The 24,433-nt window shown below is 37.6% G+C and overlaps 1 protein-coding gene across 1 annotated transcript in view; it reads left to right on the forward strand.

The window, feature by feature from the left end:
• Positions 1 to 24,433, forward strand: part of SPATS2 (spermatogenesis associated serine rich 2) — a 152,282-nt gene that overhangs the window by 114,756 nt on the left and 13,093 nt on the right. Inside the window, exons 4-8 of the mRNA XM_027542765.1 lie at positions 4,582 to 4,690; positions 5,796 to 5,845; positions 13,375 to 13,636; positions 14,840 to 15,019; positions 17,442 to 17,577. Coding sequence (XP_027398566.1) covers positions 4,582 to 4,690; positions 5,796 to 5,845; positions 13,375 to 13,636; positions 14,840 to 15,019; positions 17,442 to 17,577 — 737 coding nt within the window. The remainder of the gene's footprint in view (positions 1 to 4,581; positions 4,691 to 5,795; positions 5,846 to 13,374; positions 13,637 to 14,839; positions 15,020 to 17,441; positions 17,578 to 24,433) is intronic.

Raw genomic sequence — 24,433 nt, forward strand, 5'->3', positions numbered from 1 at the left:
TTGCAGTCCAAGGGACTCTCAAGAGTCTTCTCCAACACCACAGTTCAAAAGCATCAATTCTTCAGCGCTCAGCTTTCTTCACAGTCCAACTCTCACATCCATACATGACCACTGGAAAAACCATAGCCTTGACTAGATGGACCTTTGTCAGCAAAGTAATGTCTCTGCTTTTCAATATGCTATCTAGGTTGGTCATAACTTTTCTTCCAAGGAGTAAGCATACACCAACCTAATAGCAATAAACACACCTAGCTCTTAGATCTTGGTTTCTAACTACCACTCCCTACCAAAAAAAAAAAAAAATGGGTCTTCTTGAAGAAATAACCAATTTCACATTGTCCAGCAAGACAAGAAATGAAGATTATAAAGAATAAAAAGGAAGGGAGAAAAAAACTGCTGTTATTATAGATAATAGAATTGCCTACATAGAATAACCAAGAAAGCAACAAATTATTAGGAATAATGAAGTCATCAAAATAGTTGGATATAAATTGACATACAAAAATGAAAAGAGAATATGCAGTTATTGTAAAGTGTATATTTTTAACCTCAAAAGATACAAAATACCTTAGGAATAACTGACAAAGTTGGCATGCTCGTTTTGAAGGGAAATTTGGCATTTCTAATGAATTTTTAGATTCACTACTGTTCACAGTTTTGCCAAGAGAATGTACTGGTCATAGCAAACACCCTTTTCCAACAACACAAGAGAAGACTCTACACATGGACATCACCAGATGGTCAGTACTGAAATCAGATTGATTATATTCTTAGCAGCCAAAGATGAAGAAGCTCTATAAAGTCAGCAAAAACAAGTCCGGGAGCTGACTGTGGCTCAGTTCATGAACTCCTTATTGCCAAATTCAGACTTAAATTGAAGAAAATAGGGAAAACCACTAGACCATTCAGGTATGACCTAAATCAAATCCCTTACGATTATACAGCAGAAGTGAGAAATAGATTCAAGGGATTAGATCTGATAGACGGAGGGCCTGAAGAATTATGGATAGAGGTTCGTGATATTGTATAGGAGGCAGTGATCAAGACCATCTCCAAGAAAGAGAAATGCAAAAAGGCAAGATGGTTGTCTGAGGAGGCCTTACAAATAGCTGTGAAAAGAAGAGAAGCGAAATCAAAGGAGAAGAGGAAAGATATATCCATTTGAATGCAGACTGCTAAAGAAAAGCAAGGAGAGAAAAGACAGCCTTCCTCAGTGATCAATGCAAAGAAATAGAGGAAAACCATAGAATCGGAAAGACTAGAGATCTCTTCAAGAAAATGATACCAAGGGAACATTTCTTGCAAAGATGGGCATAATAAAGGACAGAAATGGTATGGATCTAACAGAAGGAGAAAATATTAAGAAGAGGTGGCAAGAATACACTGAAGAACTATATGAAAAAGACTTCATGACCCAGATAATCACGATGGTATAATCACTCACCTAGAGCCAGACATCCTGAAATGCGAAATCAAGTGATCCTTAGGAAGCATCACTACAAACAAAGCTAGTGGAAGTAATGAAATTCCAATTGAGCTATTTCAAATCTTGAAAGATGATGCTGTGAAAGTGCTGCACTCAATATGCCAGCAATTTTAGAAAACTCAGCAGTGCAGTGGCCACAGGACTTGAAAAGGTCAGTTTTCTTTTTTTTTTTTTTTTTTTTTTCTTCCAATTTTATTTTATTTTTAAACTTTACATAATTGTATTAGTTTTGCCAAATATCAAAATGAATCCTCCACTGGTATACATGCGCTCCCCATCCCGAACCCTCCTCCCTCCTCCCTCCCCATACCATCCCTCTGGGCCGTCCCAGTGCACCAGCCCCAAGCATCCAGCATCATGCATCGAACCTGGACTGGCAACTCGTTTCCTACATGATATTTTATATGTTTCATTGCCATTCTCCCAAATCTTCCCACCCTCTCCCTCTCCCACAGAGTCCATAAGACTGTTCTATACATCAGTGTCTCTTTAGCTGTCTCGTACACCAGGTTATTGTTGCCATCTTTCTAAATTCCGTATATATGCAGGTCAGTTTTCATTTCAATCCCAAAGAAAGGCAATGCCAAAGAATGCTCAAAGTACCACACAATTGCTCTCATCTCACACGCTAGCAAAGTAATGCTCAAAATTCTCCAAGCCAGGCTTCAACAGTACGTGAACCATGAACTTCCAGATGTTCAAGGTGGATTTAGAAAAGGCAGAGGAACCAGAGGTCAAATTGCCAACATCCTTTGGATCATCGAAAAAGCAAGAGAGTTCCAGAAAAACATCTACTTCTGCTTTATTGACTATGCCAAAGCCTTTGACCGTGTGGATCACAACAAATTCTGGAAAATTCTGAAAGAGATAGGAATATCAGACCACCTGACCTGCCTCTTGAGAAAGCTGTGTGCAGGTCAGGAAGCAACAGTTAGAATTGGACATGGAACAACAGACTGGTTCCAGATCGGGGAAAGAGTACGTCAAGACTGTATATTGTCACCCTGCTTATTTAACTTATATGCAGAGTACATCATGAGAAATACTGGGCTGGAAGAAGCACAAGCTGGAATCAAGATTTCCAGGAGAAGTATCAATAACCTCAGATACACAGATGACACCACCCTTATGGCAGAAAGGGAAGAACTAAAGAGCCTCTTGATGAAAGTGAAAGAGGAGAGTTGAAAACTTGGCTTTAAACTCAACATTCAGAAAACTAGGATCATGGCATCTGGTCCCATCACTTCATGGCAAATAGATGGGGAAACAATGGAAACAGTGATAGACTTTATTTTGGGGGGGCTCCAAAATCACTGCAGATGGTGACTGAAGCCATGAAATTAAAAGACGCTTGCTCCTTGGAAGAAAAGTTATGACCAACCTAGATAGCATAGTAAAAAAGCAGAGACGTTACTTTGCTGGCAAAGGTCCATCTAGTCAAGGCTGTGGTTTTTCCAGTGTCATGTCTGGATGTGAGCGTTGGACTATAAAGAAAACTGAGTGCCAAAGAATTGATGCTTTTGAACTGTGGTGTTGGAGAAGACTCTTGAGAGTCTCTTGGACTGCAAGGAGATCCAACCAGTCCATCCTAAAGGAAATCAGTCCTGAATATTCATTGGAAAGACTGATGCTGAAGCTGAAACTCCAATATTTGGCCACCTGATGCGAAGAACTGTCTCATTTGAAAAGACTCTGATTCTGGGAAAGATTGAAGGCGGGAGGAGAAGGGATCGACAGAGGATGAGATGGTTGGATGGCATCACTGACTCAATGGACTTAAGTTTGAGTAAACTCCAGGAGTTGGTGATGGACAGGGAGGCCTGGCGTGCTGCAGTCCATTGGGTTACAAAGAGCTGGATATGACTGAGCAACTGAACTGAACTGAACTGTTCAGAAATTCTACTAGTGATTATATATACAATAGAGACATCCTCTCACTGTTCACTGAAGACTTGTTTTCTTTTTTTTAACAATTTGGTAAGCATTGTCATAAGCATTCAGTAAATAAGCATAAGCGTAGGAATATTTACTATGGTATTTTTCATAGTAGCCAAACACTGGAAAGAATGTAAATGTCTGTCAACAGAAAAATGATTAAATTGGCTATATTCACACAATGGAAATGCTATTTAGCAGTTAAAATAAATTACTGATAAATAATAATGAGATGCATTTATCAACATGAAAAATCTAAAAAACAATGTTATATGAAAAAGCAAATTAAAAATAGATATGTATGATATGACGTGTAATGCAAACAATAATATGTCTTACCCTTGGATACAGACATACATCATAAAAGTATAAAAACAAATATCAAAATAACACCAAATTCAAGGTAGAAATCTCTGTGGAGAGGAGGGAAAAGGGGTTTATGAAAAGTTTCATGGGCACTTCAATTGCATGTATTTTATTTTATTAAACTGGCTATCATAGTGAGTGTTCATTATGTTTTATACACCTGAAATAATTTATAATAATTTAAATGATATCTGTAGCATTATTATCAGAGAAGGCAATGGCACCCCACTCCAGTACTCTTGCCTGGAGAATCCCAGGGACGGAGGAGCCTAGTGGGCTGCCGTCTATGGGGTCGCACAGAGTCGGACATGACTGAAGCGACTTAGCAGCAGCAGCAGCAGCAGCAGCATAGCATTATTATACAATTAAATGATATGAAATAAATGTTTAAAAAATGCTATACAAAAATCTAAGTTATTATTGTTTTTTTATTCTGGTGGTTTGTTAAACTTTGCTCCTTTCTCTATAATATGCTAAAAATGAGGAAATGTTGATGCTAAATTAATACCTGATACCTGAATTAAACCACCCTGAAATAAGATCTGGCACAAATCTTCTGTTTCTGCAAATGTTCTGCTTTTTCTAAGTTTTAAAGTTAATTTTTTATGTGCTGGCATCATTCACCTATTACTCATCCCAGCGAGATGGTTGTATGTACTCTCACTGATACTAAAGTGATGTGATACACCTTGTTAAAGATGAAATGGTACCCTTACTGTTATTCTCTGTAATAGACCTCAGTTTCCAACTGATCTACTCATATTAGAATTAAATGACCTTATCTTCTTTTTCAGATAAATGCAGTGCGTGCAATAGTTCCCAATAAGAGTAACAATGAAATTATCCTGGTTTTGCAACACTTTGATAATTGTGTGGACAAAACAGTACAAGCATTCATGGAAGGTAACCCTAGCTCAATATTTTTATAAGTTCATATTTGTTCAACTAGAAGTTGCTTCAGATTTCTATAACATTTATTCGGCAGTCTGGTATTTTATAGATGATATAGCAGACCCTGTGCCATTTTTAAAGATATCTTTTAAAGCTCCTTATTTCAGCCCTAGAAGTAATTCATTCATAAGCTATATGATACCTGGAATAAGAGACAAGCAAAGAAGATTCCATCATTTTATTCAGAACATTTTCTAATGACAGTTAAGAAATTAGGTAGCCAGTGGTATAAGGGACTTGACTGGAGTTGGGTTGAATAAGAATTTAAGAAGCAATGATAGAGCAGTGGTCTGGTGGCTCAGCTACAGATGGCAGATTTAGGGACTCAGTATTCTTTTTCAGGCTCTGACAAGTGATTTAAATATATGGGTTTGAGTTTCCTTATCTACCATACAAAAAATGGTATGCTTAGTCAAACCTTCTGATTTTACAGAGTTGAGGAGCATTTTACAAAATTCTTTCCACATAACTTGTTTGGGAAAAACTGTCTGAAGTTGTCTCTTTCATTGAACAGTGACAGTGATATCAAAATAGATCTCCCTCTTTCTACTTTTCTGAATTTGCCAGTACACAATAAACAGGTCCAAATACTGTAAGTTGTTTCTTTACCATCATATTTTTGTTTATAATGTTAGTGTTTGGGTTTAGGGTGGCAGACAGTTCTCTGTGAAACAATGTAACCAGATTGTGTGTAATCTGGAGGAGAGGGGACGCCATACTTGGGCTGAAACCAGTACTTGGGCTGAAACCAGTCATCTTTGTATTTGGTCAAAGCTACATAGATAAAAAGAAGCTTCAAAATGGTCAGGCTACATTAGTCTCTTCCTGGAAGAACTTACTGAAGAAATTAAATGGAGAAGGGAGATCTAAATGGGCAGGTATTCTAAAAGGTAAGCATGATATGATTATCTCATTACATTAGCTTAGACACCTGAACCATCACTTTTCCTATTGGGAGAGGGAGACTTTCCAGCAGTTACAAAATTCAGGGACACTAATTTCTGCTTTAGCATACTTGTGCTGGGAGAAAAATATCTGTGATTGGTTTCTCTTACAGGTAGTGCCAGTGAAGTACTCAAAGAATGGACAGTAACAGGCAAGAAAAAGGTAAAAATGAATTAAATTTAAAAGTGTGATATCAGTATTTGTATTATAAAAAAATTAAGCTCTGCAGAAATATTGAAAGATTTACATACGCATCTTCAGTTTACCTGGCTAAGAAAAGTTTTCTTCCAGGACATTGTAACACTGCTCTGTACATACAGTACCACAGTCTCCTCCGTGTGATTTCAGGCAGGAAGCAGAATTACTCTGCCATCGCAGTTTCAGAGAATGTATTAATATTAGGCAGGGATGAAACGAGATCATGTCAAGGACAGCAGAGCTCCTCTAGAGAAAGTGATCCATTCCAGTGGTTTTCAAATCATTCATATTATACATCAGTTAAAATAGTTCAGATTTTTAAGTCAGACCACTTGTGTTGTAATCTCTGGTATTAATCAGCTTTAGCTTAAAGCCTAAAGAGAGGCTTTGCTACTGTTAGCTATGCAGAGGGGTCTGATGGTCTAGTTCAGGGAGATATTAGAAGATAATAGAAGGCACTTGGACTGTGGAATCAGTCAAAACTGGATTTATATCCTATTCTACTACTTACTGGTTTTATTTCCTGGGAATATTGTTTAACCCCTAGTGAGTCTTAGTTTGCTTGTCTCTAAAATAGGAAAATAATACTGACAACTGAAAGTATTTCAGTTCAGTTTAGTCGCTCAGTTGTGTCCAACTCTTTGCAACCCCATGGGCTGCAACACTCCAGGCTTCCCTGTCTATCACCAACTCCCAGAGCTTACTCAGACTCATATCCGTCAAGTCAGTGATGCCATCCAACTGTCTCATCCTCTGTTGTCCCCTTCTCCTCCCGCCTTTAATCTTTCCCAGCATCAGGGTCTTTTCAAATGAGTCAGTTCTTCGCATCAGGTGGCCAGATATTGGAGTTTCAGCTTCAGCATCAGTCCTTCCAATGAATATTCAGGACTGATTTCCTTCAGGATGGACTGGTTGGATCTCCTTGCAGTCCAAGGGACTCTCAAGAGTCTTTTCCAACACCACAGTTCAAAAGCATCAATTCTTTGCCCTTCAGCTTTCTTTATAGTCTAACTCTCACATCCATACATGGCTACTGAAAAAAACCATGGTTTTGACTAGATGGATCTTTTTTGGCAATGTCTCCTCAAGTATTTAATACAATATCTAACATATCAGTTCTCCTTATGCACTTGAAACCAAAAATGCTTTCCCCAAAGGATACTAGCTAACCTCATCATGCTTCCCATAGCTCTTTACTCTAAATCTGGTTCTTTTAGAAAGTGCTTGAAGTGTGAATTTGAATCAAGTATCTCTATGAAATCTCTTTCGGGTCTATTTAGGTTAGTGCTGGAGTTCTGGAATGCTTTCTTAATGACTCCGAATCACTTCATTAGGATTTCTGCTAAGTCTTAATTAAACCAGACTTGGGGAAAAAAAAAAAAAAAAAAAAACGGGCTTGGCTCCATTGACCCTTGAGAACTTTTTCTAAGAACTTAATACTACCACAGATTCCCCTGAAGCTCTCCATACCTGTAGCTTTGAATATTTGCTTAACTTCTTTCCATTGCTTTCACCAAACCTAAGTAACTGTGCATATTCTGATTTATTAATTTACTGGACAAGGATAATAGGTTATTAGTAATGTAATATGTACACAAAGCTGGGGAAGTATGTGTTGGAGATACATCAGTTTCTTAAAATTTGGAGAAAGAAAAATGGCTTCAGTTTGGCAATCCCAAATACCCAAATCACATCTAGTTAACTGTTGGGATTAGTTCAATAGGATATGATCATGAACGATTACTGGGGATAGGTATTACATGCATAGGACAGTGACATGAAAACTTAGCCAGCTCACATGGGAGAAAGTAATTAAGAAAAGGAGAAATGAGAATTGTGGAGAGGAAAAATCCCTTACCGGATATATGATTGCAAATAGTTTCTCACATTCTGTGGATTGTCTTCTTTCTCATTAAGTCCAGTTTGTCTGTTTTTCTTTACTGTGGTCTCTAAGAAATCCTTACCAAATCCAATGTCGTGAAGCTTTTGTCCTACATCATTTTCTTCTAAGTTTTGTTGATTTAGGTCTTACATTTAGGTTTGATCCATTTTGAGTTAATTTTTGTGCTATGTTTCAGGTTAAAGTCCAACTTTATTCTTTTGTATGTGGAGATTCCAGTTTTTCCAGCATTATTTGTTGAAAAGACTGTCCTTTCCCCATTGAATAGTTTTGGCAAAAATCACTTAAGCCATATATGTGAGAGTTTACTTCTGGGCTCTTTATTCTATTTCATTGTGTCTATGTTTGTCTTTTATAAGTTTTTTGGTCACTCTCGCATGGCTTGTGGGATCTTAGTTCCCTGACCATGGATCAAACCCCTGCTCTCCACAGTGGAGGCAGAATCTTAACCACTGGGCCACCAGGCAAGTCCCGTATACATCTGTCTTTACACTAGTCCTACACTGTTTTGATTAGTGTAGCTTTGTAGTAAGTTTTGAAATTAGGTTGTATGAGTCTCCCTGTTTTGTTCCTCTTTTTCTTTAAAATTTTTATTGACATGTTGATTCACAGTGTTGTGTTAATTTCAGGGGTACAGCAGAGTGATTCAGTTATACACACACACATACATATACAGAAGTTTTTTTAGATTCTTTTCCATTGTACCAGCCAAGCCACAAGGGAAGCCCATTGTAGGTTATTAGAAGATATGATATAGTCCCCAACAGTAGGTCTTTGTTGATTATCTTTTCATATATAATAGTGTGTATATTTTAGTCCCAAACATACAATTTATCCCTCCCCTCCCAGCCCTGTTCCCTTTTGGTGACCATAAACTTGTTTTCTATGTCTGTGAGTCTATTTTTCTTTTGTAAATAAATTAATTTGTGTCCTTTTTTTTTTAGATTGCACGTATAAGTGATATCATATAATATTTGTCCTTCTCTGTCTGACTTATTTCATTTAGTATGACAATCCAGGTTGTTTTGGTCCCTTGAAGGTGCATATGAATTTTAAGATGGGTTTTTCTGTTTCTGCAAAAAATATCATTGGGATTTTGATAAGGATTGCGTTGAATCTGTAGATCACTTTGGGTAGTATTGGCATTTTAATATTAAATCTTATAATTCATAAATATATAATGTGTTTCTATTTAGTTATGTCATTATAAATTGAATTATTTTATAATTTACTTTTCAGATTGTTCAGGTATAGAAGTACAACTGGAGAAGGCAATGGCACCCCACTCCAGTACTCTTGCCTGGAAAATCCCATGGGCGGAAGAGCCTGGTGGGCTGCAATCCGTGGGGTTGCGAAGAGTCGGACACGACTGAGTGACTTCACTTCCACTTTTCACTTTCATGCATTGGAGAAGGAAATGGCAACCCATTCCAGCGTTCTTGCCTGGAGAATCCCAAGGACAGGGGAGCCTGGTGGGCTGCCATCTATGGGGTCTCACAGAGTCGGACACGACTGAAGTGACTTAGTAGCAGCAGAAGTACAACTGATTTTTGTGTGTTGACTGTATCCTGCTGCGTTGCTGAATTGTTCTGTGTGTGTGTGTGTAATCTTTAAAGTTTTCTATATATAAGATCATATCTTTTGCAAACATGTTTTCCTTTTTCGTTTCCTGCTTGGATGCCTTTTATTTCTTTTTCTTTCTTAATTGCACTGGCTACAACTTTCAGTACTGTGTTGAATAGAAATGGCAAAAGTGGGCATCCTTGCCTTGTTCCTGATCTTTGAGGAAAAGCTCTCCTCTTTGACCATTGTTCCCTGTGGGTTTTTCATATATGTCTTTTATTATGTTGAAGTAGTTTCCGTCTAGTCCTAGTTTTTTTTTTTTTTAGTGTTTTTATCATGAAAGGATATTTGAATTTTGTCCCATGTTTTTTCTGCATCAATTAAGATGATCATGTGGCTTTTTTCCCCTTCTTTCTGTTAATATGGTGTATTACATTGATCAGTTTTCTTAAGTTGAACCATTCTTGCATTCAGGGAATAAATCCTATTTGGTCATGATATATAATTATTTTCATATATTGCTAAATTTGGTTTGGTACTTTCTGTTGAGAATTTTTGCATCAGTGTTCATAAGGGATATTGCTGTGTAGTTTTCATCTAGTGTCTTTGTCTAAGTATCAGGGTAATGCTGACCTCATAGAGTGAGTTAGATATTGTTCCCTTCTCTTCAGCAGCTTTTTTTTTTTGAAAAGTTTGGCAAGAGTAAATGTTTGGTAGAATTCACTAGTGAAGCCAGGGCTTTTCTTTGTCAGGAGATTTTTGATTCATGATTCAGTCTCCTAACTAGTTAGATTTTCTAGTTCTTCATGACAGTATTGGTAGGTTTTGTGTTTCTAGGAATTTGAACAATTTCATCTAGGTTATACAATTTGTTGGTATATGATTGTTCATAATATTCTCTTATAATCAATAGTAATGTGCCCACTTTCATTTCTTATTTTAATAATTTGAGTCTTCTCACTTTTTTCTTAGTCCATCTAGCTAAACTTTTGTCAACTTTGTTTTTATGAAGAACCAGCTTTTGGTTTTATTGTATTAGTCTTCTAAATCATGTAGAAAACAAAAAGTACAGTCACAAACCAGTGTTATAATAATACTAGCTTTTGTAACTGCACATGTATTTTACCTCGTCAAGTTCTTTATTTCTCTGTATGCCTTCAGATTACCATCTAGTGTTCCTTCACTTCATGTTACAGGCCTCCTGTGTTTCTGGCGGGGCAGGTCTGGTAGTCATGAACTCTCTCCTCTTTGTTTACCTAGGAATGTCTTAATTTATCCCTCAGTTTTGAAAGACAGTTTTGCTACATAGAGGATTCTTGGTTGATGGGTTGTTTTGTTTTGTTTTGTTTTCCTTTTAGCACTTTGAATATATCTGCCTACTGCCTTCTGGCCTCCTATGTTTCTGATGAGAAATCTGCTAATCTCATTGATGATCTCTTGTGTGTGATAAGTAACTTCTCTCTTGCTGCTTTCTAGATTCTTTCTTTATCTTTTGGAAGGTTGATTACAACGTGTTTCATCGTCTCTTGGAGGTTGTTAAGCTTCTTGGATGTTTATAGTCATGTCTTTCATCAAATTTGGGAAGTTTCCAGCCGTCATTTCTTTATACATTCCTTCTTCCCTTTCCTCCTCTCCTTCTCCAGTTTATACAACGCATATGTTGGTTTGCTTGATGGAGCCCCACAGGTCCCTTAGGCTCTTCACTTTTCTTCAATCTTTTTTCTCTTCCTCAAACTCAATAATTTCAGTTGTGCTATCTTCAAACCCACTGGTTCTTTCTCCTGACTTCTCAGATCTCCCTTTGAATCCCGTCAGTGATTTTTTTTTTAAAAATATAAGTTACTGTACTTTTTAGCTCCAAAATTTCATTTTTTTATTTCTTTTTTAGATTTAGTTTCTTTTTCTCTTAATTAATATTTCCATTTTGTTTATACTTTGTTTGCTTGACCTTCCCCACATTTTCCTTTAGTTCTTTGAACATCTTTAAGGCAGCTTTTTTGTTTTCGTTTTTTGGGGGGGTGGGGTTTGGTTGTACTGAATCTTCGTTGCTGCATGGGCTTTCCTCTGGTTGCAGAAAGCAGGGACTACTCTGCTTTGTGCTCTTTTGTACTCTGCAGCTAGCAGGGACTAGCTGCATTGTGCAGGCTTCTCCTTGCAGTGGCTTCTCTTGTTGTCAAATATGGGCTCTAGGCACATGGGCTTCAGTAGTTGTTGCAGCATGTGGGCTCAGTAGTTGGCGGCTCCCAGGCTCTGGAGCACTGGCTCAGTAGTTGGGGTGTACAGGCTTAGTTGCTCCATAGCATGTGAGATCTGCCCGGACCAGAGATCATGTCTCCTATGTTGGCAGGTGGATTCTTTACCACTGAACCACCAGGGAAGCCCAAAAATGCACTAGGCATTTGAGTAAAAAAAAATCTTACTTATGGAAACGTATTAAGAATCCATGTTTACTTAATTAAAATTAATCTTTGGATGAAAAAAATAAAGCCTTTAATGTATCTCCCAACAAGTCTTTCTCAGGGAAAGTTTCTATTGATTTATTCTTTTCCTTTGTATTGGCCATACTTTCTTATTTTTTTGTGTTCTTTGTGATTTGCTGAAAGCTAGACATTAGAACCTAATAATTTGATAACTCTGGAAACCAGATTCTCCCTCTTTCTCCAGGTTTGCTGTTTTTTGTTATTACTATATTTTAAAATTGTAAGCTGTCTTTGTACCAAGGGTCAGCCTAAGGTGTAGACTTAAGGTCTTCTCAGATCTTGTCTGTGCTTTTCCCTGGGCATGCATGATTACTTTCAATTTTTTTCTGTATATACAGTTGTTTTTGAATGTCCTTGTCTTTTATGTCTGTCTCCAGAAAGGGAATAAAGAAAAATGAAGTGGGGAAGAAGGGCACCACCACTTTAATTCCCCTATGCTATGCTAAGTCACTTCAATCGTGTCTGACTCTGTGTGACCCCATAGACGGCAGCCCACCAGGCTCCCCCGTCCCTGGGATTCTCCAGGCAAGAACACTGGAGAATCCCACTGGATTGGGTTGCCATTTCCTTCTCCAATGCATGAAAGTGAAAAGAGAAAGTGAAGTCGCTCAGTCGTGTCCGACTCTCAGCGACCCCGTGAACTGCAGCCCACCAGGCTCCTCTGTCCATGGGATTCTCCAGGCAAGAGTACTGGAGTGGGGTGCCATTGCCCTAAAGGAATTAAACTTCAGCCAGAGGGGGAGGGGCTTGCAACAGTGGGAGGAGGTGCAGCATCAGTGGCTGCCTGCCTCTGTCTATACCTTTGTAGTGAAAGGCAGCAGTCAGTGACCATGACACAGCTCCCAGTTACTTGGAGGACAGGGTTCTTTTTGCCTACCCTGACTCCAGCAAGCTATGTGCTAGCTGCTTCAAGAACAGGTGCACGGCTGCCTGTTCCCTAACTGGGGGTGGGGGGTGAGTATCTGCTACTGTGCTCAGAACTGAAATTGACTGAAATTAACCACAATTTATCATCCAAGTCTTCTCCTGGAAATTATAAGCCTTCAGTAGACTCCAGAGTTCCAAAATAGTTAGACAGATTCTGCCAGTGTAATTGTTGTCTAGATGAGGAGACAGATTTCTGATGCAAAATCCTCTGCAATGCAGATTTAATTTATCTTATTAAACTGAAGTTTCACTTCATTCCATGTTTATAGCTACACCAGTTTTTCTATTGGATTATTATTTTGTTTGTTTAAGAGCTCTCTCTATTAATTTCTTTGTATGTATTACACATATTTTTCTCACATTTTGTAGTTTATCTTTCAGTTTTTCTTATAGTGGGTTTTGTCATGCTTTGCTGTTTTATTTTTATGTGTTTGAGTTTATCTAAAGTATTTTATATAGTTATTTTAGTCAGTAGATCAACATATACAAAAAGGTATTCAGTTTCTGGAAGAGCAAATGAGAAATTGGTAACATTGGTTGCCTTTGGGTAGCTGGCGTTACCTCTCTGGATTGTCGGGGTCTTCTTTTTCTTTTCCTTTTTTCAAATCTTTAATAACCATTAGAACAAAAAGAAGAAAAGCAAGCCAAAACCTGCAGCAGAACCAAGTAACAGTATCCCAGATTCCAACAAATCGGTTTCCATTCAAGAGGAACAATCTGCGCCCTCCTCAGAGAAAGGTGGTGTTAATGGTTATCATGTCAACGGTGCCATCAATGATACTGAGTCTGTGGACTCACTCAGTGAAGGTATGGAGACACTTTCAATAGAAGCCAGAGAACTGGAGGATCCTGAGTCTGCCCCATCAGAAATGCTGGATAGAACAGGTGAGTATTAACAGGTCCTTGGAAAGTTCCATTCTACTGAAAAATACAGGGGCTCCTTGGCTGAGAAAGCAATCAATAAATTAAATCTAGTTAGTTTTTTAACTTTGTTACTTCTTATGTGAAAGAGTCAATTTGGTAATTATCAAGGGCCTAGAAAAATATAATTCATATTCCTTTGTTTCATATTTTAATTTTAGTCTAAATCAGCCTTGTGGAAATCTTCTAATTTAATAGTTCTGTAATACTTAGAGAGTACAGAAGGTGACCTTAGATGTTTTTTAACTGCACATTTATTAAAGGAAATGATGATCATGAGTTGATATTGATGTTATTATTCCAAGACTCAACACAATAAGGAATATATAGGCATAACTGTAATCCCATGGCTTTCATTAGAAGTAGACTGTTGGTTTTTATAGTCTCACATTTGATTTTTAATAAAGAATTAAGATTAGTATTAGTTGTAAATTCAGATAGCTCATACATTTTTCATTAACCGTTTTGATGAGTACTGGAAAGATATTGGGAATATATTTTTAAAAATAGGCTTTTTAATTACTTGTTTGTTAAACCAGTTCCCCTTGCTCTATTGCTGCTGGCTTTATACATGCAATGCCATTTTTAAAATTACGCCGTGTATTTCAGATGTTTTTATTTATTGATTAGTTTGAGCACACACACACACATATAAAGACTTAGAAAAAAACATAGCACCTCAAACAAACCAAAGATAGTTGGTGGCTTCTATTTTTTTCTGAACTAGCTTTCCTTTATTTCCTAACTCTTTGCTGTTTCCATTTCCTAAAGCTTTTGAAACTCTACTCTCTTTCTCTGGGACAGTGTAGAAATCTTTTTCTCAGCATAACTTAACAGAAGCTTGTCAGAAGGTAGTGATACTGACTCTTCACTTCCTTGTGCCCAGAACTGCAAGGAAGTTAACAAGATACAGGGAATAAGCTAGCCTGTCTGGAGATGGGTTAACAAAGAATCCTTCTCTTCAGTTGGTGTGCCTCCTTGGGCTAAGCCAAGTGATACAGCCTCACTGACTCTGCTCTTTGTCCTGTTTTGTCAGCTGATTCTATTCACAACCTTTTAAGAGGCAATTTTTTGCTGCACTTTTGCCTTTTTACTTCATGTGTACTTAAAGACTCCTTGATTTACCCCTGAACTCTACTCTAAAATACTGGCCTCTTTATTTGACAGGATCCATGCTGGAGAATGGTGTCTCTGATTTCGAGTCCAGATCTTTGACTATGCACTCTACTCAGAATTCTCAACAAAATAAGAATGCTGCCAAGTCTCTCTCAAGAACTACTGTAGGACCTCAGCTTTCAAGTCTAGGCATGGAAGATGTTCCCCTCTCTTCCACCAACAAAAAGCTGGGTAAATCAAAGATCTTCCTTTGAGAGAAAGCAAAAAGAATCTGTGTTTTTAGCTAAAGAGGGCAAATCATCTCTTTGTTCTCATAGATAAGGTTTCAGAAGGGGCAGCAGGTAATACATTTCCAGTCAGTGACTATCCATGACGATCCAGCCTTTCCCCAGTTTTGTGTACACAGTTGGAGTCTGATAGTAGTATAATGCTGTACAGTCTTGAGACAACAATAGTGATCCTTTTTTTGTGAATGAGGGTCAAACTCTGTGGCTAGCATGGTGTCTTTGATAACATTAACCTTTGTTTTATTTGTTTTACTGCAACATGTCTGTGCTATTTCCTTCATTTTTAACTCCTGGTTGATTCAACAGTAAAAAGCTTTGCCATCTCTGAAATGATATTTTGAAGAAATATTTTAATTTCTCTTCTCAACTTCATGCTTTTACTAATACCTATCAGACTGTAGCTTTAAACAAGATCATTTTCTCTTAAGTAAATACTTAGCATTGATTGATGGTAGTGATTTGCTGGGTTTTTTTTTTAACTTATAATACTTATTTAAATAATCAGCCAATAATTAGATAGAGATAATAGCCCTTCTATCGTCCATTTAAGGATGGCAGTCCACTTACCTGAACAAATGAAACAGAGAAATGTAAAAGACACTTGTAACCTGTAGCTCTGTATTGAATTATGTATACCGCATGAGCCAAATTTAATTATTGAGGCTCTCCTTTTTCATCTTTCTAACAGAGCCCTCAATTTGTCCAGAAAGGCAAGTCTGAAAATATTTATTCAAGCAAAAATAAAGAAACAGTGCTTGAAAGCTTTTAGGTAGATTTTAAAAGAAATAAGGTTGAGATGAGGAAAGATTTAAAGATTGAAAATCTGTGTCTTGGCACTTTATAAATTTGTTAGATCAGTTATTCTAACTATAAGTTAGAATAACTGACACTGGTGAATATAGAAAGGTTATAATAGAATTCTCAGAAACTGGTTAAAATATGTTAGGTAGGTAAATATGCTTCATCTTTATCTACAGTGTTGACTTACCCACTTACAATGATTCAGTGTACTATCAAGAGAGAACTTTATCAGTTTTGTTATATCTACGTGGTGAATTGTGTTCTACTAAATCCTGTTATGTAGGGAGTTTTGAAAATTTGGTACCTACTCAAATAGTTTTTCATTTTGGATTCTTTTTTTTAGTCTTTTTCTCTCTGTGTTTAATTTCATTGTGGATAGTTTCTAAAATTGCTGTCTACAAATTTATTAATCTTTTTTCTCTAAGTTTTTAATCTGCTGTTAATCCAATTCAGTGTATTTTTCATCTCTGATTTTTTTTTTCATCTCCAGAGGTTCTGTTGGAATCTTTTTAAATATCTTCCATGTCTGTCCTTAATAGATTATACTATTCCTCCACCTTCTTGAACATGTGATATTTGATTATATTAGCTGTTTTGATGTTCTTACCAACTTTATTCTACATCTTTGTCATTTCTGCACTTGTTTCTGTTAATTGATTTTTCCTTTCATTATAGATCAGTCATATTTTTCTGCCTCTAGTAGTTTTTTAATTGGATGCCAGACATTGTGAATTTTGCTTTGTTGATTGCTAGATATTTTTGTATTTCTTTAAATATTCTTGTGATTTGTTCTGGAACTGTTATTTGGAAACAGTCTGCTTGCTTACTTAAGTTTTGTTAGTAGAAATAGAGCAGCCTTTAGTCTCAGGCTAATTACTGAGGCAGTGCCCTCTAAGTACTCTGCCTGGCGCCCCACTATGCTGGTGTGAGCATAGACTATTCCTGGCCTGGGTGAGCTCTCAGGATTATCCCACCTGCTCCTTTCCAGTGGTTCCTTCCCCGTTTGGGGCGGTTCTACATTCGCATGCACTCAGAATCCTCTGTGGGTCTTTGTACGGTTTCTTCATTGCTGTGTAGCTTTCTCCTCTTTACTGTTCTGCCCTGAGAATTCAGCCATCTTGGCCTCTTTGAACTCTCAGCTCTGTCCCCTCAATTCAAGGAGACTTTCAGACTCAACTAAGGATTTCTCCTCCTTGCATTGCAGCCTGGAAACTCTCTTATGGCAGCAAATTGGGGCAATCTTAGGCCTCACTTCTTTTGTTTCTGTGTTCTTATGGAGGGTGGTAAGAAGTACTGCATATTGTTCATTGTCTGAAAACCATTGTTTCATATATTTTGTGTATGTGTGAAGTTTTTTAAGACAGGAAGGTAAATCCAATTCCTATTACTCCATCTTGGCCAGGATACTTAAAAAAAAAAATCTATGAAAAATTCAGTTTTTTGTTGACGGTGGCCATTTAGGAAGCATTCTTAGTTATGAGATGTTAGTTACGTTACATGCTTAGGTATTCAGATCCAGTTTTCGAGTTACCTATGTTGTTTTATTTATTGGGGTTCTTTCCAAGGTTCTAATATTGAAAAATCTGTGAAAGACCTCCAGCGCTGCACAGTGTCTCTTGCACGATATCGAGTTGTAGTTAAAGAAGAGATGGATGCTTCTATTAAGAAAATGAAACAAGCTTTTGCCGAATTGCAGAGCTGGTAAGTTAAGTTGCATTTTGTACCAGTAGCACGAAAATGGTAAAGATGGTTAGCCATTTACCAAGTTCTTTAATTCCTAACTCTTAACTACTGTACATAATGGAGGAAGACTTAAAAATCCTATGCTATATTTTGCTTTCTGCACCAAGTTCTTTAATTCCTAACTCTTAACTACTCTACATAATGGAGGAAGACTTAAAAATCCTATGCTATATTTTGCTTTCTGCTTCATTCTGTTTGTGGTCACAGTGTGAGAATGAATGGTAGAAGAAACTCATGCTTTAGGAATGGACCTAAGGTTAATATTGTTTGGAAAGGGACAAATAATTATAGCGTAGGTCATGCTCCTTTACATTAGGATCTGTCTTTTAAACCAGGAACCTGTAACCCATGGCATGATGTTTTTGAACAAATCAATATGCCAGAAAATTTGGAAAACTCAGCAGTGGCCACAGGACTGGAAAAAGTCAGTTTTCATTCCAATCCCAAAGAAAGGCAATGCCAAAGAATGTTCAAACTATGGCACAGTTGCACTCATTTCACATGCTAGCAAAGTAATGTTCAAAATTCTCCAGGCTAGGCTTCAATAGTACGTGAACTGAGAACTTCCAGATGTTCAAGCTGGATTTAGAAAAGGCAGAGGAACCAGTAATCAAATTGCCAACATCCGTTGGATCATAGTATACCTGTGATGGATTCGTTTTGATATTTGGCAAAACTAATACAATTATGTAAAGTTTAAAAATAAAATAAAATTAAAAAAAAAAAAAAGAAAAGAAAATGCAAGAGAATTCCAGAAAAACATCTACTTCTGCTTCATTGACTAGGCTAAGGCCTTTGATTGTGTGGATCACAACAAACTGGAAACTTCTTAAACAGATGGGAATCTCACCAGCCTGCCTCTCACCTGTCTCCTGAGAAACTTGTATGCAGGTCAAGAAGCAACAGTTAGAACCAGACATAGAACAACGGACTGGTTCCAAATTGGGAAAGGAGTACATCAAGGCTGTATACTGTCACCCTGCTTATTTAACTTTTATGCAGAGTACATCATGTGAAATGCCAGGCTGGATGAAGCACAAACTGGAATCAAGATTGCTGGGAGAAATATCAATAACCTCAGCTATGCAAATGATACCACCCTTATGGCAGAAAGTGAAGAGGAACTAAAGAGCCTCTTGATGAAAGTGAAAGAGGAGAGTGAAAAAGTTGGCTTAAAGCTCAACATTCAGAAAACTAAGATCATGGCATCTGGTCCCATCACTTCATGGCAAATAAATGGGGTAACAGTGGAAACAGCATCAGACTTTATTTTAGGGGCTCCAAAATCACTGCAGATGGTGACTGCAGCCATGAAATTAAAAGATGCTTGCTCCTTGGAAGAAAAGCCATGACAGACCGAGACAGCATATTAAAAAGCAGAGACATTACTTTGCCAACAAAGGTCTGTATAGTCAAAGCTATGATGTTCCTTGTAGTCGTGTATGGATATGAGAGCTAGACCATAAAGAAGGCTGAGCACCAAAGAATCCATGCTTTTGAACTGTGATGTTGGAGAAGACTCTTTGAGAGTCCCTTGGACTGTATGGAGATCCAACCAGTCAATCCTAAAGGAAATCAGTCCTGAATATTCATTGGAAGGACTGATGCTGAAGCTCCAATACTTTGGCCTCCTGATGTAAAGAGCCGACTCATTGGAAGAGACCCTGATGCTGGGAAAGATTGAAGGCAGGAGGAGAAGGGGATGACAGAGGATGAGATGGTTGGATGGCATCACTGACTCAATGGACATGAGTTTGACCAAACTTTGGGAGTTGGTGATGGACAGGGAAGCCTGGTGTGCTGCAGTCCATGGGGTCACAAAGAGTCGAACATGACTGAGTGATTGAACAACAGCAACAACAACAACATTAAAAAAGTAGAAAAGATGTCTTTGTTTTCCTGCCTCCTTTCATCCTTCCTGATGCACCCCACTCTAATGGTCCCTTCTGTGCCCTATTATTAATCATTGATTTATTTTGATTTTGTGTTTTTTAAACTTGCTTTAAAAATTTCTCATATCTTAAAATGTATTAATATGTGAAATAGGGTTTAGTAGTTAAAGAGGTTTGAAAATACTTAAATTTTCTTTACTAGAGGACTTCTTGATGCCTTAATGCTAATATGCATTGTGAATTTACAAGAGGGAGCTATACTATGCTGTTTCTCAAATATATTTGATTATAGAATCTTTGGGAGAAGAAATATATTCTAATTTTCTTCTAGAACATCGAAGCTGTTTTAACTATTAAAGTGGTAACTAACTTTTAAACCATAACTCCTTTGGGGAGGTATTTTCATTTAATAATGAACTTTAAAAAAAAAGACCAAATTAAGTAAAATGACAGGAAGACAAGCAGCTAGGTTGGTATTTAGGGATATGAGACTGTCCATACTGCCTATTTGTAAGACTTTCAAGAACCTGAAAGATGAGAGGAAATTTTCATAAATATAGAGAACCTACACCACTCTTCCTCCCAACCATCCATCCGTTTTCTTGCTTGTCTAGGAGCTGTTCCCTGAGGTCATATTCAGCCGTGTCTCTCTTCACAAACTTAGTCTGGTACTTCATGCCACAGTGAACAAAAGACAGAGGGAGAGTGGGTAGCCTCAGTCCTCCTGTTGTGTGGAATTGAAGAAGGGAGTGAATTAACAGAGAGGTAGAATAAAGCCTCCAGAAAGTTGCTGACCTCTGCTTTTACCAAAGTGTAGAATGATCCATGAAACAAAAAGTACTTTAGAATAGATCATTCATCTGCTCATCTACCCATGCTGTCATGAATCCCAAGTTTCTCCTTTCAGGTTTTATAGCTAGAAATTTAATGTCAAATCTTCTGTTTTCTTATATACATTTTTACTCCAGCCAGATTACTTGTCTCAGAATTTAACATACACATTTCCTCTTTCATACACTCCTTGATGCTACTTTTCCAACCTAGTAATGCTCTCTTGTATTTTTGTAGTTATCTAAATCCAACCAGTTCTCCCAAATTCACGTTAAGTAAACTCTGACTTCCCCTGGAAGTTTTTCTAGGTAACTGATTTCTCCTCTTTCTGACCCTCTGGGAGAAAGCCCCATGCCCTTTACCCTGGATTATTATCACATCAGATATTATTGGCTTAAGAATAAAGAACTAAGTAGAACATCACAACTTTGCCTTGACAAGCCTCCGGTCTCCATGATTGTTTAGTTTACTGATTACTTTAGCCACAGGATCTGATTCCATTCAGAACCAGCCTGAACCAGGAAATACAGTTCCGGGAGAGAGACTTATGAGTCCTTGTTGACTTGGAACCTAGCCAGGGGGAGCCTCCTTTAATAAATGACAAATGAAGCGGTTTCCTGCCTAGAAACTGTGTATTTAGGATTGATTAGCAGGTGTAGCAACCAGGTCAATTTAACTTGAGGAAAGAGATTACCTGCACTTTCCTGCTGGTGTAAAGCCTTCTCTCTGGCTGACTGGGTTTTTAAACTGGCTTATTTCCATGCCCCTTGTAGCTGCTACTTCAAGATATAATTGGCAGGTGATCTAACTCCCTTTGGCACTGAACCAGAGCTTGGAGTTAATGTCACTTAGGAAGCCATTTTTGTGTTGGTTATAGTATAGAAGAAAAGAAAAGAAATTCTAACAAATTTGCAACAGTAAGATTACATTACACCTGACTGGGCACTAGGGGAATTATACGGATAAGTGCTTTCACACTGGGGCCAGATGAAAGCTGACATTTACCTGTGGGGAGGTAAAAGCAGCGGCTTTCCAGGATGTAAAACGTCACGTCTGTCCTTATTGGTGATCCAGTAATAATCATCACTAGACCCAGGTTTACTTTTCTCTTTAATTAATAAAATCTGTCTGACACATTGTTGGAGCTCTTAGTTGACTTAAAGTTTAAGTCTGTTAGGGAACAGGATACGAAGTGGAACATGAAGCTAGAGTGTGTAAACTATTTTGAACAGTTGTCATAGTATGTGTCAGGGCAAAGGATACACACTCAGCCTGCCTTTAAAATAAAGGTTCTGTTTTATTGAAAGTCAAAAGGTACTTATTAAAAGGAGAAAAGTGGTAAGAAATTTGAGATTCTGAAACACATGAAGTCAATACAAGCCTGTGCTTAAGACTGAAATCTTTCCTGGCTGATTCTTCATTCACCTTAGAAAAGTTACTTCCTTTTGTTTGAGCTTCTCTTTTCTTCTTAAACTATCACTAGTCTTAACAAATGCTTTTAGATCCTTAAATTTAAAGTTCATCTATAGAGATGCTGAAAATTCAGAAAATCATTTTATGAACAAAAGCACTTTCAAAAATGTCTAAAAACCATAGAAATAAAGGAATAGGCTACTGTTATAATGTGTTATCAGAAAGGTACCTAGCACTCTTTAGTTTTAAATTATTCTTAAGTTTTTGCGTGTACATTAGCATCTTATTTCTACTAGTATTTGGCCTCCATGGTTCTTGATAGTCTTTGACTTAAAATTCTAATGAGTTTGAGTCCATTGTAGTGAAGTGGATGAACCTAGAGCCTGTTATACAGGGTAAAGTAAGGAAGAGAAAAATGTCATATATTAACATATATATGGAATCTAGAGAAATGGTACTGATGAACCTATTTGCAGGGCAGGAATAGAAACGCAGATGTACAGTACGGACTGTGGACAGCAGGGGAAGGAGAGGGTGGGATGAATTGAGAGAGTAGTATTGACATGTGTACTCTGTCATGTGTAAACTAGATCATCAGTGGGAGGCTGCTGTATAGCAGAGGGAGCTCAGCTCAGTGCTCTGTGATGACCTGCAGGGGTGGAATGGGGGTGGCGGGGAGGGAGGCTCAAGAAGGAGGAGATACATGTGTACATACAGCTGATTCACACTGTTGTACAGTGGAAACTAACACAACATTGTAAAGCAATTATCCTCCAATCAAAAATAAATAAATTTAAAAGAATTCTAACTCTTTAACCATCTGAGAAAATAACTAAGTAACATACAAAACAAACAGGTTCCTTTCCAAACATGTTCAGTCATACTATCTGATTTCTCATACTGATTTCTGTCCTGTGAAGAGGGAGCCTTAATTTTTACTTTACTCTTAAAAGGAATTTGAGTCTTAGGTTAAGCTGTTTGCCTAACATGACATCATATTTAAGTCACAGAGACAATATTTGAATCTATGTATTCTGCCTCCCAGTAACCTATGATCTTCATCCCACCCATCATCATTGATGGCTCACTTTTGCACTAAAGCTGGAAGAGAGACTCTTGGTGCATGTGTCACGCACGGGTTTGATTCCTAGTTTCCAGACCGGGAATCTAACTGTGCCCCCCTGCAAATTGCTGCTATTTCTTTTTCCCTAAACATATTGTAAGATATCATTGAGTCATATGGTCCCTGGTATTACTTTAGAATTGAGATGCTCTTTGAGCTCAAATGTGTGTACCATACTCATAAAACCAGTGTTGGGAATACGGAGTTTTAAGAAACAAATGAAGTGTCATTAATTCTCTGCTAACAAAAACTACTAAAATTTTTCTTTTTTTGGTTGTTTTATATGAAAAGGAGGAAGTGTCTTAAGAAAAACAAAGGTGTTTGCATTGGCTGGGCTTTGCTTCGATTTCTGCTTTAGTGGAATTAGAATAAATAGGTTTTAGGTTTTCAGCAAATAAAATCAAGTATAAATGTTTTGTAAGAATATTATTGAGTGGTTTAGAGTATAAACCCTTGAAATAATTAGTTGGCTCAACAGTTGCTAGAATTGTTTCTGTTATAACATTGTTTTCTAATGCAGCTGCGCCTTCCCAGGTGACACTAGTGGTAAAGAACCCGCCCACTAATGCAGGAGACATAAGAGACATGGGTTCCATCCCTGGGTCGGGAAGATCCCCTGGAGGAGGAAATGGCAACCCACTCCAGTATTCTAGCCTGGAGAATCCCATGGACAGAGGAGCCTGGCAGGCTGCAGTCCATGGGGTCTCAGAGTCGGACACAAAGAAAGTGACTGAACACGTACTAATGCAACAATCATAAACAAATGATAGTTAATAGTTTTTTGGAACCAAGAAATTACTGAAGGTAATAGTATAATCAGTAAGCTACATGTTAAAAATAGTGATTGAAGGGCCTGCTTTAAATGATGGACATATAATGTATCTTAGAGATATGAGTGGTGATGCTACAGGGACAACTGTTTTGACCAAGTAAATTACACAAAAAGCTTTAGAGTAAGTTGAGGAAATGGGAAGATGGTAAAAAAGTCTTGGTAAGGAGGGAAGGAAATACAGAACATTCAGACATTCACCAGTCTTTTTCCTTAACAGTGACAGGACATCTAAAACCATCCTTTGTGGTCAAAGACAGGATATGGAAATTCTGTGTGCTGTATAAGGCCCAGGCTTAATAAGACCTGTGTCTTTCTAAACAGAGTCCCAACAATATTTAGCAGAATTTCATTAGCAGTTTCTGAGTCTAGTGTATCAGATGCTCATAATGGTGTGTTTCCATTCAGGAAATTGACAGAGCAGTTGCAAGCTTAGTACCCTCATGTACTGAGTGAGCAAGGTAACAACAGAAAGTCTGGTGGTGTGAATGAGCCTCTCATCGCTCTGAAAGGCCTCATTGCTCATAGTTATGGCATCTAAAAAACTGTTACCCTCAAACCACAGGTACTTTTGAATCTCTCAGCTACAGATTCCTACTGGCACCACCACAGCTTAGGAACAGATGGAAAACTTTAGCTAAAGTTTCTTCATTGTCAGAAAGTTGTATTACATTAAATTACTACTTTTAATTGTGAAAATTGCCTCTGCTCTTTATCTTATGCTTA

The sequence above is a fragment of the Bos indicus x Bos taurus genome, chromosome 5, assembly GCF_003369695.1.
Source record: "Bos indicus x Bos taurus breed Angus x Brahman F1 hybrid chromosome 5, Bos_hybrid_MaternalHap_v2.0, whole genome shotgun sequence".
Lineage (NCBI taxonomy): Eukaryota > Metazoa > Chordata > Mammalia > Artiodactyla > Bovidae > Bos > Bos indicus x Bos taurus.